The sequence below is a fragment of the Gallus gallus genome, chromosome 4 (assembly GCF_016699485.2).
Source record: "Gallus gallus isolate bGalGal1 chromosome 4, bGalGal1.mat.broiler.GRCg7b, whole genome shotgun sequence".
Classification (NCBI taxonomy): domain Eukaryota; kingdom Metazoa; phylum Chordata; class Aves; order Galliformes; family Phasianidae; genus Gallus; species Gallus gallus.
This window is the reverse complement of record NC_052535.1, coordinates 90,416,554-90,433,253: the sequence shown is the minus strand read 5'-3', so window position 1 is coordinate 90,433,253 and position 16,700 is coordinate 90,416,554. Positions and strand designations below refer to the sequence as shown.

Genomic DNA, 16,700 nt, shown 5'->3' with positions numbered 1-16,700 from the left:
GACCCCATAGATTTCCCATGGTGACCCCACAGGGACACATAAATCCCCATAGACTCATAGAGACTCATAGGGACCCCATAGATCTCCCATGGAAACCCCACAGGGACACATAAATCCCCATAGAGACCCATAGGGAACCCATAGATCTCCCATGGGGACCCCACAGGGACACATAAATCCCCATAGACTCATAGAGACTCATAGGGACCCCATAGATCTCCCATGGGGACCCCACAGGGACACAGAGAGACCCATAGGATCATAGAATGGCCTGGCTTGCAAAGGCCCACAGTGCTCATTGAGTTCCACCCCCCCGCCATGTGCAGGTCCCCAACCAGCAGCCCAGGCTGCCCAGAGCCACATCCAGCCTGGCCTGGAATGCCTGCAGGGATGGGGCACCCACACCTCCCTGGACAACCCGTTCCCCATAGAGAACGCCTTCCTATTGCCCGCTCTCGATCTCCCCCCTTGAACTGCAAAGCCGTTTCCCCTCGTCCCGTCACCCCTCGCCCTTATGCTGTCCCTGCCCAGCTTTCCCATAGGCCCCTCCGGGTCCTGGAAGGCCACCGCACGGCCTCCTCCGAGCCCGCTCCGTGCCGCACAGCCGCAGCTCCCTCCCTGTCCCCACAGCAGAGGGGTTCCAGCCCTGTGCCCCCCCGTGGCGCCGCTCCGGCTCCCAGCACAGCAGGCTCAGCCCCGCGCGGCCCTCGGGCTCATCTGCAGCTCTCCCCTCCCGGCTCCCTGAGCCCTTCCTTCAGCCCTTCGCGGCTCCGCGCCGCCCACAGACCCGTCGTGCCACCCCCCTCTCGCCCCACGACCTCCTTGGACGCGCCGGAACGGGTTGCCGTCGCCCTCCGGCTGAAAAACCCCCTCCCCATAAAACCCAACGCGCCGTTCCAAAGCCGTCGGGCTCGTGGAGCGCCGGAGCCGAGCCACGGCAGAGCCCTCCGATGGCACAGGGCTCGCGCTGCCCTCAGAGCTGCCCGAGCAATGGGAAGCGATGGGTCGGTTGGCTGCGGCAGTGCCAGCAGCCCTTCAGCCACGACCTGCGTGGGCTCCGAGCGGCGCAGTGCTGGGGCAGTGGCACCGAGGGCAGCCCCGGCAGCTCCGAGTCCTGCGGGCACCGCCGGGGCTATAGGGAACAAAGCAGCTCTTTGCCTGCGGGTTTTCACTGCCTTAACGCTGCGAGGTCAGACTTCCGAACGCTGTGTGAGCACAGTGGGCCGTCGGCGTGGAGAGGTCTCTGCTGACTGTATTTCTTATTATTCTGTGTTTGATTTCTTCTGTTTTTTGTTTACTACCTTTAGCTGTGGCTTGAAGAGATACCCGGAGGGATCGGGAGGGGTGCAGTCTGCAGCTGCTCATCCTCCGGTGGAGCCCGGCGTGGTGAAGAAGGAACCCATCTCCATCCCTCCTGTGAAGGACGGGCTGCCAGCAGTGAAGGCTGAGCCTTCGGAGCCCCATTTGGAAGGAGCACGGAGGGATTCTGCCGCAGGGCCGGCAGAACCGACCCCCAGCCGGGCAGGGGCTGAGCTCAGCCGTGCGCCCATCGGGTCAGCGGGGGCCGAACCGCCCGCAGCAAAGCCTAAAGGCTATAGGGAACTGCGCGTCCCCTCTCACCCCGCCCGCCCCCCGGGGCCGTTCCCCACCCGTGTGGGGCTCCTCCCACCCACCCGATCTCTGCCCCCCCGCGGCCGCTGCCGGCGGTTGCTCACCTTTCGGTCCGGCGGCTGCGGCTCCATCTCCGTGCGGCCGCTGACCGCCCGGGACTTCCACCTCCTCCGGCCCCGCGACACCGACGACGTCCTCCTCCTCTTCTCGCGCTCCGGCAGCCGTTCGTCCCTCTGCTCCCTCGGCGGCCGTTTCCTCGCCGCGGTTTCCTTCCTTGGGGTTTCTCCCCGGCGGAGCGCTCTCCTCCTCCTCGTCCTCCTCCCCGACCTCATCCACCGTGACGAAGTTCAGCTCCTCCTTCAGGCGGTTGAAGTCAGCCAGGAAATCGTCCTCGTCGTCGTTCGCCTCCTCCCACGCGGCCGCGGCGCCGTCCTCGTTGTCCTCGTGGATCTCATCCACCGTCACCAAAGCGCTGGGATCGTCGGGCACCGGGCACGGCTCCTCGGCGCCGCCCTCCTCCTCCTCCTCCTCCTCCTTCTGCTTCGGCCCCTCCTCGGCGCTCAGCTCGGTGGGCTCATTGAGCGGCAGCTCCTCCACCTCCCCGATCTCATCCACCGTCACCAAAGGCTCCGGCTTCGAAGTCCGCCCTCGCAAAGCGCCGCCGCCGCCGCCGCCCCCCCTCGGGCGGCTCTTTGCCCACCTCGGCCGTCGGCTCCTCCTCCTCCACCACCTCGTCCACCACCAGCATGCCCAGCCGAGCGCCCGCCTCCCCCTCCTCCTCCCCCTCCTCCTCCTCGCCGATCTCGTCCAACATGACGAAGGACAGCTGGCTGTCGGCGAGGCGCTGCGGAGGGCTCCTCTCCTTCCTCCTCTTGGAGCCGGGCTCCGAGCCGCACCTGCAGCACTCCTTCCTCTTCCCCTTGGGCTGCCCGCGCTGCGGTTTCACGGGGGATTCGCTCTCCTCCATCACCTCGTCCACGGTGACAAACTCGTCCAGGTTGAATGGAAACAGCTCTTCTTCCTGGGAAGGGGAACAGCGGGGATGGAGCACAGAGCGGCACCGCGCGGCGACCCAACGGCCTCCGTGCTCCGTGCAAGGCGGACACACAGGGCAGCCGACGGGACAGCACAAGCAGGGAGCGATCCCCATCCCATGGGGGACGGAGGGAGGGAGGGAGGCACAACCAGGGCAGGATCCCCATCCCATGGGGGATGGATGGAGGAAGGGATGGAGGCACAACAAGCAGGGAGGGATCCCCATCCCATGGGGGAGGGAGCGAGGGAGGCACAACCAGGGCAGGATGCGCATCCCAGGTGGGATAGATGGAGGAAGGGATGGATGGGGGAAGGGATGGATGGGGGAAGGGATGGAGGAACAACCCAACCAAGGCAGGATCCCCATCCCAGGTGGGATGGATGGAGGGAGGGATGTATGGAGGAAGGGATGGAGGCACAACCAGGGCAGGATCCCCATCCTATGGGGGATGGATGGAAGAAGGGATGGAGGCACAACAAGCAGGGCAGGATGCCCATCCCATGGGGGATGGATGGAGGGATGTATGGAGGAAGGGATGGATGCACAACAAGCAGGGAGGGATGCCCATCCCATGAGGGATGGACGGAGGAAGGGATGGAGGCACAACCAGGGCAGGATCCCCATCCCAGATGGGATGGGTGGGGGAAGGGATGGATGGGGGAAGGGATGGATGGGGGAAGGGATGGAGGAACAACCCAACCAAGGCAGGATCCCCATCCCAGGTGGGATGGATGGAGGGAGGGATGTATGGAGGAAGGGATGGAGGCACAACAAGCAGGGCAGGATGCCCATCCCATGGGGGAGGGAGGGAGGGAGGGAGCGAGGCACAACCAGGGCAGGATCCCAATCCCATGGGGGATGGATGGAGGAAGGGATGGAGGCACAACAAGCAGGGCAGGATCCCCATCCCATGGGGGATGGATGGAGGAAGGGATGGATGGAGGAAGGGATGGAGGCACAACAAGCAGGGCAGGATCCCCATCCCATGGGGGATGGACGGAGGAAGGGATGGAGGTACAACCCAACCAAGGCAGGATCCCCATCCCATGTGGGATGGATGAATGGATGGAGGCACAACAAGCAGGGCAAGATCCCCATCCCATATGGGATGGATGGAGGCACAACCAACCAGGGCAGGATCCCTATCCTATGTGGGACTGCAGGAGGAAGGGATGGATGGAAGAAGGGATGGATGGAAGAAGGGATGAATGGAAGAAGGGATGGATGGAAGAAGGGATGGAGGCACAACAAGCAGGGCAGGATCCCCATCCCATAGGGGATGGATGGAGGAAGGGATAGAGGCACAACCAGGGCAGGACGCCCATCCCATATGGGATGGATGGAGGAAGGGATGGAGGCACAACCAGGGCAGGATGCCCATCCCATGGGGGATGGATGAAGGGATGTATGGAGGAAGGGATGGAGGCACAACCAGGGCAGGATCCCCATCCCATATGGGACTGCAGGAGGAAGGGATGGATGGAAGGGATGGAGGCACAACCCAACCAAGGCAGGATCCCCATCCCATGTGGGATGGATGGAGGCACAACCAACCAAGGCAGAATCCCCATGCTATATGGGATGGATGGAGGAAGGGATAGATGGAGGAAGGGATGGAGGCACAACCAGGGCAGAATCCCCATCCTATGGGGGATGGATGGAGGAGGGGATGGAGGCACAACCAGGGCAGGATCCCCATCCCACGTGGGATGGATGGATGAGGGGATGGAGGCACAACCAGGGCAGGATCCCCATCCCACGTGGGATGGATGGATGAGGGGATGGAGGCACAACCAGGCAAACACCCACCAAAGCAACCCAGGGGTGCCCCCGATCTCAGCATTCACCTGTGGGGAGCGCAGTGAACTCCCGACTGCCTCCAGGGCAGCCTTCCGTCCCACAGCCCCCCGTTACGACTCGCATTTCTTCAACGTATGGTTTGGAAATCATTTCTTTGCACAGCTTTCTGTGCCACCATTGGGCGCTGGGTGGCGTCCAACACAAGAAGAGGGAGAAACCCATGAGGGCAGGACTTGAAGGCCAAGGCAGCAGCACTGACTCCGAGCTGAGCCCATCGGCTCCAAGCTGTATTCAGACCAACACGGAGCCCCTGGGAATCCCCTCTGCACGGAAGGGAACGTGGATGGAGAGGTTCTGATCTCCTCCTGTTCCACATAACGGCCCAGAAGAGCCTTCAGCCTTCCCTCCACCTCTCACCGGTGTGACGGTAAGCGATCCCAGGTGGCTAATTGGGGTCCAGGGAGTAATTCCGCTTCCCCGGGTGATATCCAAGGCCCAAAACCCTCCTCCTAACGCTCGCTTCCCAAAGTGAGCTGCGCTTCAACGTGGCAGCCCTGTGCTGCTGGGATGCAGAAGGCTCTGAGGAACCCCAGGGAGCCCACAGGGGGGGTCAGCCCCACCAGCCCTCACCTCCTTCTGCTTCGTGCTGCCGCTGCTGCTGCTTTTGGACGCCCTCGTAGTGCCTCCAGTGGAAACCTGCAGGGCGAGACGGGAGTTCACGTGAAATCAGTGATGGCAACGAAGCTGTCAGCAAGGAAAAGTGGACTTAAAAATCCATCTCCCCCCTCCCTTAATGAACTTTGCTTTGGTTGCTGCTTCTGGCCGTGCCTTGGCAAACTGAGCTCGCGCAGCCAGCAGCGGGCAGTCCAGGCACGGAGCCACAGCTCAGCACCCCTCCATCATCCCGGCCCCGTGCAGGGCTCAGCGCAGCCCACGCAGCTCGCAGGACGAGGGCTCCCATTCAGAACCAACCCCGAGTCATACGGAGCCGCCCGGTGCAGCCCGGCTTCGGGAAGGACCTTCTGCTGTTTTATCCGAGCGGCGTTTCCAACCTGTGCCGCGCTCTGCCCGGCGTTCATTGCGGCTCAAAGCAGCTGCCGGTCTGCCCTTGTGCAGCTCCAGAGTGCTTTAAGGACAGGGGAGGGGGAACGCAGCCCCAGCGCCCCACGCTCAACACACGAGAGCAGCACGCGGTTGGTTAGCAGCCCTTCCTGCCCTCCTCGCCTCACCTTAGTGCTGCTGCCGTCTTTCTTCGTGCCGGACCATCTGCTCTCCCCGTCCTGCCATTGCTTTGAAGCAGCCCTGGGCTCCCCCTGCGAGTCCTTCTGTTGCTGGGACGCGTTCCTCCCACCGCCAGCCTTCCCAGAGCTGCTGGGCTGAGCCTCCTCTTTCAATGCTGCCTTCCTCTGCCCCGCTGCTGCTCCCTGGGGCCTGGCTTTGGACGGAGCCGCCCGCTCCTCTCCTTTGCACAGGGCAGGTTTGCTTCTCTGCACCGCAACCCTCGGCTTCAGTATGTCGGGAACAGACACCACCGCCTTCAGAACTACTTTAGCGGCAGAGGAAGGCTCCTTGATGGACGAAGGGGCGTCCGACGCGGCAGCTGCGCCGGCTCCTTTGGTTGTTGCTGGCCTGCTTTCTTTGCTTTGAGGCGCTCTGATTAAACTCCCCGTCCTTTCCTTCCCGTTCTTGGCGGCGTTTTCCCCGGCAGCCCCGACCTCAGCCCCACACCGCTCCCGTTTCCTCTCCACCTCCGCTGCAGTTTGGACCGGCGGCAGTGGGCAGCTCTCCTCCGCAGCAGTCCCACCGCTCACCTCCGCCTCCACCCCACCGTCAGCCCCGGCCTCAAACTCAGCTTTCAGCTCCGCCGTCGGAACCCTCTGCTGTTCACGTTCCGTTTTCACCGAATCATTAACACGGCTCTTTTGGGCAGCATCCGCCTTCGGGTTTCTGGGTGGGACAGCAGACGAAGCCACGTCTGCGGGCACAGCTTTGGGGGCAGCCCCCCACGTCCTCCCCGCCGTCGGTGGGGCGGCAGTGCCGGCCGGCGCGGGGTCAGCCCGGCCCGCCGCGCCTCCCGGCAGCTCTCCGGCAGCACGCGGCCCTTCGGCTGCCAGCACCGTGCCCTTCAGTGCTGCGGATCCGACTGCGGGCACGCAGAGCTTCGAGGCTGAGCCCTCCGGATTCAGCCCTTCCTTCCCCGCGCAGGGAGGAGGCAGCAGCTTCTCTTCCGGCTTTGCTGCGGGCGGTTCGGCCCCCGCTGACCCGATGGGCGCACGGCTGAGCTCAGCCCCTGCCCGGCTGGGGGTCGGTTCTGCCGGCCCTGCGGCAGAATCCCTCCGTGCTCCTTCCAAATGGGGCTCCGAAGGCTCAGCCTTCACTGCTGGCAGCCCGTCCTTCACAGGAGGGATGGAGATGGGTTCCTTCTTCACCACGCCGGGCTCCACCGGAGGATGAGCAGCTGCAGACTGCACCCCTCCCGATCCCTCCGGGTATCTCTTCAAGCCACAGCTAAAGGTAGTAAACAAAAAACAGAAGAAATCAAACACAGAATAATAAGAAATACAGTCAGCAGAGACCTCTCCACGCCGACGGCCCACTGTGCTCACACAGCGTTTGGAGGTCTGACCTCGCAGCGTTAAGGCAGTGAAAACCCGCAGGCAAAGAGCTGCTTTGTTCCCTATAGCCCCGGCGGTGCCCGCAGGACTCGGAGCTGCCGGGGCTGCCCTCGGTGCCACTGCCCCAGCACTGCGCCGCTCGGAGCCCACGCAGGTCGTGGCTGAAGGGCTGCTGGCACTGCCGCAGCCAACCGACCCATCGCTTCCCATTGCTCGGGCAGCTCTGAGGGCAGCGCGAGCCCTGTGCCATCGGAGGGCTCTGCCGTGGCTCGGCTCCGGCGCTCCACGAGCCCGACGGCTTTGGAACGGCGCGTTGGGTTTTATGGGGAGGGGGTTTTTCAGCCGGAGGGCGACGGCAACCCGTTCCGGCGCGTCCAAGGAGGTCGTGGGGCGAGAGGGGGGTGGCACGACGGGTCTGTGGGCGGCGCGGAGCCGCGAAGGGCTGAAGGAAGGGCTCAGGGAGCCGGGAGGGGAGAGCTGCAGATGAGCCCGAGGGCCGCGCGGGGCTGAGCCTGCTGTGCTGGGAGCCGGAGCGGCGCCACGGGGGGGCACAGGGCTGGAACCCCTCTGCTGTGGGGACAGGGAGGGAGCTGCGGCTGTGCGGCACGGAGCGGGCTCGGAGGAGGCCGTGCGGTGGCCTTCCAGGACCCGGAGGGGCCTATGGGAAAGCTGGGCAGGGACAGCATAAGGGCGAGGGGTGACGGGACGAGGGGAAACGGCTTTGCAGTTCAAGGGGGGAGATCGAGAGCGGGCAATAGGAAGGCGTTCTCTATGGGGAACGGGTTGTCCAGGGAGGTGTGGGTGCCCCATCCCTGCAGGCATTCCAGGCCAGGCTGGATGTGGCTCTGGGCAGCCTGGGCTGCTGGTTGGGGACCTGCACATGGCGGGGGGGTGGAACTCAATGAGCACTGTGGGCCTTTGCAAGCCAGGCCATCCTGTGATCCTATGGGTCTCTCTGTGTCCCTGTGGGGTCCCCATGGGAGATCTATGGGGTCCCTATGAGTCTCTATGAGTCTATGGGGATTTATGTGTCCCTGTGGGGTCACCATGGGAGATCTATGGGGTCTGAGTCTCTGTGGGGATCTATGTGTCCCTAGGGACCCCCATAGGGACCCCATATGGGGGATCTGTGGGTCTCTGTGTCCCTGTGGGGGATCTGTGTGTCCCTATGTGTCCCTTGGTGTCCCTGCACACAGCAGGGGATTGGAACTCAATGAGCACTGTGGGCCTTTGCAAGCCAGGCCATCCTGTGATCCTATGGGTCCCTATGCCTCCCTGTGGGGTCCCTATGGGGATTTATGTGTCCCTGTGGGGTCCCCATGGGAGATCTGTGGGGTCCCTCTGAGTCTCTATGGGGATCTGTGTGTCCCTCTGGGGTCTCCACGGGGGATCTATGGGGTCTCTGTGGGGATCTGTGTGTCCCTGTGGGGGCCGCATGGGGGATCTATGGGGTCTCTATGAGTCTCTGTGGGGATCTTTGTGTCCCTGTGGGATCCCTATGGGGATTCTGTGGGTCCCTATGGGGACTTATGGGGGATCTGTGTGTCCCTGTGGGGGCCCTTATGTGTCCCTATGGGGGATCTATGGGTCTCTGTGTCCCTGTGGGGGATATGTGTGTCCCTATGTGTCCCCATCCCTGCAGGCATTCAAGGCCAGGCTGGATGTGGCTCTGGGCAGCCTGGGCTGCTGGTTGGGGACCCTGCACATAGCAGGGGGGTGGAACTCAATGAGCAGTGTGGGCCTTTGCAAGCCAGGCCATTCTATGCTCAGTGTGTGCTGAAAGAAGCACAGGGGCAGCAAGCACACGGCCAGAGGTCTCGCACAGCAGAGCGGGCTGCAGCATGGCTCCGCACAGCCTGGCACACAACTGAAGAGCAGAAAGAAAGCAGTCTGTGTGCACAGACCTCGCAGCAATGGAACAAGAAAAGGCGTTATTACGGCTACACCCTCAGCGTGGAGTCACCGAGGAAACGTAAGGACAGATCAAATGGGGGTCAGCGCTGAGGCTTCGAGATGAACGCACGGCCTTAAGGAGGCAGAGAGGTGCAAACTGGCAAACACTGCTGCAATCCTCGGCTCAGACCCCCCGGCACTGCACTCTGCTGCAATGAAATGCCATTGGAGAACGGAGGGAGCTCTCACAGCAGCACCTGATTGCTCAGCCACAGTGCACAGCCACTGCCCGTTGCTGCAGCACCTTCTGGGCTTCGTGTGCTGCAGCAAAACAAGGTGTGCTGTAAGCAGCCGGGCTGAGCTGCTGCTCCTGCTCCAGGGACAGCACAGAACTGTGCTGGTTAAGCACTGCGTTCTACAAGCAGACGTGGCTTCAGGTTGTTCTCTCTTCTGTTTGAGCACCCCGCAGACCACCGAGTTGAGGTCTGAGGTGTCAGTGCAGGAAAACATCACCCAGACAGCCCTGAGCCCGCAGCGCAGCGATGGGAGCCCAGGAGGGGCTGTGATGCATGGGAAGCTCAGCTCAGTGCCTACCTGAGCCCCGCTTGGCCTCCATTGCTGCACGGAACGCATCAACGTCAGCGACCGCCCAACTCAGACACAGACTGCAGCACTCACAGCCAGCGGCACACGCAGGCTGTGCCCTCTGCCCCCCTCTGTGCCACAGCGGAGCTGCAACCCACCTCAGCTCGGGATGCGGAGTGGGGCGACGAAAGGTTTCAGCCATTTCAGCCGAGCAGAGAAACAAACGGAAAGCAGCAAAATGCATCAGCGTGTCTGGAAATGGGACGGCCACCGCAGCCACGGGGGGGGCAAAGCGCGCTTCTGACAGCCGATGGACCTCTGCTGGGGAGCACTGCATTGCTGAGGGCCAGCAGAGGGCAGAACCTTCTGCTGCTCCACCCCTCGTAAGGAAACCACGACGAGGTCCCTCCAAACAGCACCACTTTAAGGTAATTCCTGCCTCCCGGGAAGGGCTGTCCCAGGAGGAGAAACGTGCATATCCTTTTGCCTGCAGGGACAGAGCTGTGCAGCAGTGGGAGCGCAGCTCTGGGTTAGGGTTAGCAACGCCAGCTGCAGCGCACGGCCTGAGGGCTCACCTGCCCCACTGCGCCAGGGCAGCTGCAGGAAGGCTGGGGCTGAGAGAGACAGCTTCGTGGAATACGGGGGCAGACAATGGTGGTGTGATGCTATTACATGAAGGCCCCCGGTAGGGAAAGCCGTGCTGAGGCTATAAGGACAGAGCTCCAGATACACAGGTTTGAGTCACACGCTCTGTTCTCAGCCGTATTCATCGCCAGGACCCCTTCAGATGCTCTGTCCCCTTATGGAAGCGTCCCCAAAACATAACCAGGACAAAATCCAACCAGCAGTTGCTGCACCACGAGAGGTTTTACCACAAGCAACGGCTGCAACGCAGTATTTAATGGACCTCACCAAACTCTCCATTTCCCAGCTCTGATGTTCACAGAGCACCAAACATCTGTAAAATCGATCTGGGCACCTGCATCACAGCACAGGGCAGGGGTTAATCGGCCAAAGGAGGGAGCTGCAGGGTGTTTGTACCGCTGGGAGCACAGAGAGCAGAGCCAGCTGTGACAGAGGGAAGCGCTGTGTGACACAGCGCAGTGCTTGGCTGGACACGACAGAAGCCTTCCCAATGGGAATCCAAGCACACCTTCCAGGACCTGTGGCAGAATCCTGGCCGTGGTCATCACACATCTCTGCACGCCGCCTGCAGGACGGGACCGCAGCCCACCTCCCCCACTGCCTGCCCTGCGGGCACTCACACACCGCTCTCCCTGCACCCCTCCCAGCTCACAGAGCACCCGTCTCATCTCAGCTAGCCGTGCCGTTCACAACGAGCCATACCTTCCTTTGCTCGCCTCCTCCTTCTTCACCTCTTTTCTCACGGCGTCGGGCTGCAAGGTAAAAGAGGGGTTCAGTATCTGTGGCTTCCAGGAGCACCAAAGCAGCACTGACATCACAGGAGCACTCACACCCTGCGCACACTCTGCTCTCCAACCAGCAGTGCAAGCAGAGGCACGCGGCCGTGCAGGAGGTGCTGCTGATGTCAACATAACGCAGAGCATCGCTGTGCTTTCATTGCCTCTCCTTCTGAGATGTGGGTTTGGGCAGAATTATGCCTTCAAAGTTCACTAATTCTGCTTTCTGTGATACAGAACTACCTAAACCGAAATGCGAGCACGCAGCCGAGCTTCGCAGCCATGTGCTTGTAGCACGAGGCCAAGTAAGAGGGAAAGAAGCATTGAGATCTCCTTCCTAACAGCCTTCTCCAGGCAGTCTGCAGGCTGGCCCAGTGACAGAGCTCCAACCACACAGGTATCACATCACAGAATGCCATAGGATGGCCTGGGTTGCAAAGGACCACAGTGCTCATTGAGTTCCAACCCTATGCTGTGTGCAGGGTCGCCAACCAGCAGCCCAGGCTGCCCAGAGCCACATCCAGCCTGGCCTTCAATGCCTGCAGGGATGGGGCAGCCACAGCCTCCTTGGGCAACCTGTTCCAATGCTTCACCACCCCGTGTGAAATAAAGCATGGCTGCTTTGTTTACAGAGGGAAGTGTATTTATTGGAGGAACTGAACCTGAAGGGGCTGCTGCCCGCAGGTGATGCTGACAGAGCAGCCAAGCCTAGGAGCAAAGGGATCAAACGTAGCCAAGCTGCTGGAAAACGAATCAAGCAACAAAGGAGCTTCTCCATTCCTTTCAGCCATCAATCCCTTCCTAACCTGCAGTAAGGAGCTGCTTCCCTGCTCTCTTCCCTTCTCTCCTCATCCCATCCTTAAGGAATACTTTCATCAGCCGAAAGAGACCCAAAAGATGTTTGTAAAAGAGAGATGGAGGCGAAGCACACAGCACTGCCTCCATACCACACTCTGGCACAAAGGCTCTTACCCAACTCCCCCTCGCATCCACAACAGCAACTGCTTCATACCAAACCAGCATTACCCCACTGCCCGCCCTTCGGGGAAAGGTTGATGTGTGCCACAGCAATGAGGTAATAACGAGAAAAGAAAGCTCACATCAGCTTGCTGCCTGCTGGGGGACAGCGTGCAGGTCAGGGTGTGCTCCCCCATGGTGTACGAGTACTGGTTCAGGAAGCAGTACATGGACCTGGCAGCCTTGGGACTCTCCAGCTGCAGAATTGCCTGAAACAAAGGAAGAAAGGCTTCAAACAGTGCTCTCCTATCTTATTTCTGTCCTGCAGGGTAAGCTGGAGGGTATGAAGATAACCAGTCGGACTGCAGGCCTCTCACTTCCTTACCCTGTGGCCGCAGAGCACTGCAGGATCGGAGCTTCCCAGCTCCAGCACAAGGTATGTGACGAACACAAGAGCACACAGCAGCCATTAGGAGCTTTCTGCATCTCTCATTAGCTGAGTGAAAAGCCCAGCGTTTTTATTGTAAGGGGGCGCCGTGCAGTGCAGAGAAGTGCTTACCTTGTTTCTGTTCTTCAGCACGACGTAGTGGTCGACCTTCCCAAAGCGCAGCCCCACGCAAACCACCTCGAATTCTCTGTAGCCCTCTTCTGGTAAGTTCCCCAGGTGCACAAACTGCTGCTGCACCGTCTCAGGGTTCACCTAAAGGGGAGGGATGGGCTGCCTTAACCCCAGCAGTGCCTGCAGGGCCAGGTGAGGAGGAAAGCACCCATCGCTCCCACACTACAGCCAGCGTTTACTCCCTGCTGGTTGGCCCACGAAGTCATATGGAAAGCTTTAACTCCAGAGCCAGCTCCCCTTTTAGCCTGGAGGAGGCTGATTCCGTGTGTGAAGGAGCACGCTTCTGGCTGGACTGCCAGCAACTCACCTTCGGGTCAGAGTCTTTGATGAGAGCAGTAAATATCGCTTCCTGGAGGGGGGGGAAAGAAAAGCTGTAAGATTGGAGCTGTACAATGTAGCTTCAGTAGCAGCAGCCAGCCAGGAGACACACACGGCCTAATGCTAACGACAACCTGCTGCCTGCTTCATTAAGAAAGGCTGCATCATGTGCACTGGTGACACCTACGCCGTGTCAATATCAGGGGATGGGGACCCAAAAAGACATGGAACATAACTGGTCTTCACCAGGACAGGATAGGAAGCTCAGCACAGAGCCCTGCTCTGCACTCAGGTGTGAGCACAGGCCATGACACGCCAGCACGCTGTACTCACTTCATCTCTCACACTCCTGTGCTGAGGAGCCATAGCGATGCACAGCTGATTGCCATCCAGCGTCATGGGAAAGCAGGTGTAAAACTTCACCATGGACTCTGCGGATCTGCTGTTGATTTCAAGGTACGCCTTTTGAAAGGAAGAAAGCAGCACAGTGAGCAGAAGCTGCCACTGCACCGAGCCACCTCACACCACCCTTCGCCACATTACGTTCCCTGCAGGCGTATTGGCTGCGTCCCCAAATGGGTGCGATACCTTCTTATGAGAGGACACAATTAACACATCCCTCAGCCCTCCGAATGGCTTTGCCAGGTTGGAAACTTCTTCCACGGAATATCCTTTGTCGGGAAGGTTGGAAACCAGAACCACACACACATCATCGGCTTCCTGCAAACAAAGGCAACTGGCACTGCTCCTCCTCCAGCCCGGATGGGAGCTGCTGGAAAGGCAGCATGCAAAGCAAGAGAGGGCAGACTGGGGGGAAGAACCATAGAGCGGCCTGGGTTGAAAAGGATCGCAGTGATCATCGGGTTCCAACCCCCTCCTGTGTGCAGGGCTGCCAAGGGACACATAGGGACACACAGATCCCCCACAGGGACACAGAGACCCACAGATCCCCCACAGGGACACGGAGAGACCCATAGGATCATAGGATGGCCTGAATTGCAAAGGCCCACAGTGCTCATTGAGTTCCAACCCCCTGCTATGTGCAGGGCTGCCAAGAGACACATAGGGACACACAGATCCCCCACAGGGACACATAGGGACCCCCATAGGGACCCATGGATCCCCACAGCGACTCATAGAGACCCCATAGATCCTCCACTGGGACACAGAGATCCCCATAGAGACCCATAGGATCACAGAATGGCCTGGGTTGCAAAGGCCCACAGTGCTCACCCAGTTCCAACCCCCTGCTGTGTGCAGGGCTGCCAAGGGACACATAGGGACACACAGATCCCCCACAGAGACCCATAGATCCCCCACAGCGACACATAAGGACCCCCATAGGGACACATAGGGACCCCCATAGATCCTCCACTGGGATGCATAGATCCCCATAGAGACCCATAGGATCATAGAATGGCCTGGGTTGCAAAGGCCCACAGCGCTCATTGAGTTCCAACCCCCTGCTGTGTGCAGGGCTGCCAAGGGACACATAGGGACACACAGATCCCCCACAGGGACACAGAGACCCACAGATCCCCCACAGGGACACAGAGAGACCCATAGGATCATAGGATGGCCTGAATTGCAAAGGCCCACACTGCTCATCCAGTTCCAACCCCCTGCCGTGTGCAGGGCTGCCAAGGGACACATAGGGACAAACAGATCCCCCACAGGCACACATAGGGACCCCCATAGGGACCCATGGATCCCCACAGCGACTCATAGAGACCCCATAGATCCTCCACTGGGACACAGAGATCCCCATAGAGACCCATAGGATCACAGAATGGCCTGGGTTGCAAAGGCCCACAGTGCTCACCCAGTTCCAACCCCCTGCTGTGTGCAGGGTCGCCAAGAGACACATAGGGACACTCACATCTCCCATAGGGACCCACACATCCCCCGCAGGGACACAGAGACCCACACATACCCCATAGAGATACAGAGAGACCCATAGGATCATAGGATGGCCTGGGTTGCAAAGGCCCACAGTGCTCACTGAGATCCAACCCCCTGCTGTGTGCAGGGTCGCCAAGAGACACATAGGGACACACAGATCCCCCACAGAGACCCATAGATCCCCCACAGGGACACATAGGGACCCCCATAGGGACTCATGGATCCCCACAGCGACTCATAGAGACCCCATAGATCCTCCATTGGGATGCACAGATCCCCATAGAGACCCATAGGATCATAGGGTGGCCTGGGTTGAAAAGGCCCACAGTGCTCATCCAATTCCAACCCCCTGCTGTGTGCAGGGCTGCAAAGGGACACATAGGGACACACAGATCCCCCACAGAGACCCATAGATCCCCTACAGGGACACATAGGGACCCCATAGATCCTCCACTGGGACACACAGATCCCCCACAGGGACACAGAGACCCATATGATCATAGGATGGCCTGGGTTGCAAAGGCCCACAGTGCTCATTGAGTTCCAACCCCCTGCTGTGTTCAGGGTCGCCAAGAGACACATAGGGACACACAGATGCCCCATAGGGACACAGAGACCCACAGATCCCCCACAGGGATACACAGGGACCCATGGATCCCCACAACGACTCATAGAGACCCCATAGATCCTCCACTGGGACACACAGATCCTCAGAGAGACCCATAGGATCATAGGGTGGCCTGGGTTGAAAAGGCCCACAGTGCTCATCCAATTCCAACCCCCAGCTGTGTGCAGGGTCACCAAGAGACACATAGGGACACACAGATCCCCCACAGAGACCCATAGATCCCCCACAGGGACACATAGGGACCCCCCACAGGGACCCACGGATCCCCACAGCGACTCATAGAGACCCCACAGATCCTCAATTGGGATGCATAGATCCCCACAGAGACCCATAGGATCATAGGGTGGCCTGGGTTGAAAAGGCCCACAGTGCTCATTGAGTTCCAACCCCCTGCTGTGTGCAGGGCTGCAAAGGGACACATAGGGACACACAGATCCCCACAGAGACCCATAGATCCCCCACAGGGACACATAGGGACCCCATAGATCTTCCACTGGGACACACAGATCCCCCACAGGGACACAGAGACCCATAGGATCATAGGATGGCCTGGGTTGCAAAGGCCCACAGTTCTCATCCAGCTCCAACCCCCTGCTGTGTTCAGGGTCGCCAAGAGACACATAGGGACACACAGGTGCCCCATAGGGACACAGAGACCCACAGATCCCCCACAGGGATACACAGGGACCCATGGATCCCCACAGCGACTCATAGAGACCCAATAGATCCTCCACTGGGAGGCACAGATCCTCAGAGAGACCCATAGGATCATAGAATGGCCTGGATTGAAAAGGCCCACAGTGCTCATTGAGTTCCAACCCCCTGCTGTGTGCAGGGCTGCCAAGGGACACATAGGGACACACAGATCCCCACAGAGACCCATAGATCCCCCACAGGGACACATAGGGACCCCCATAGATCCTCCACTGGGACACACAGATCCCCATAGAGACCCATAGGATCATAGGGTGGCCTGGGTTGAAAAGGTCCACAGTGCTCATCCAATTCCAACCCCCTGCTGTGTGCAGGGCTGCAAAAGGACACATAGGGACCCCACAGATCTCCCATAGGGACACAGAGACCCACAGATGCCCCATAGGGACACAGAGAGGCCCCACCACACTGACCTTGCTGCACAGCTCCGCTGCTTCCTCGCTCTTCACCGTCGCCGCAGAAGCCTCTATGCAATAAAACAAACAGGAGAGGGGTGTTGCTTCAGTAGCTGTGCACGCCTCTCCAGCTGCAGCAGAGCTTTAAGAACGTCTGGTGTTATCCTTAACGTTTTATCACTGCTGGCGTGCTGAATAACACTGCT

General features: G+C 60.1%; 1 protein-coding gene across 1 annotated transcript in view; it reads right to left on the bottom strand.

The window, feature by feature from the left end:
• Nucleotides 1-2,061: 2,061 nt before the first annotated feature.
• ZNF638 (zinc finger protein 638) overlaps nt 2,062-16,700 on the bottom strand; it is a 32,355-nt gene continuing 17,716 nt past the window's right edge. Inside the window, 10 exon segments of the mRNA XM_046941174.1 lie at nt 2,062-2,632; nt 5,078-5,143; nt 5,677-6,955; nt 10,888-10,937; nt 12,062-12,187; nt 12,478-12,618; nt 12,845-12,886; nt 13,189-13,317; nt 13,444-13,575; nt 16,513-16,565. Of these exon segments, the coding sequence (XP_046797130.1) occupies nt 2,219-2,632; nt 5,078-5,143; nt 5,677-6,955; nt 10,888-10,937; nt 12,062-12,187; nt 12,478-12,618; nt 12,845-12,886; nt 13,189-13,317; nt 13,444-13,575; nt 16,513-16,565 (2,432 nt within the window). The 3' untranslated portion in view covers nt 2,062-2,218.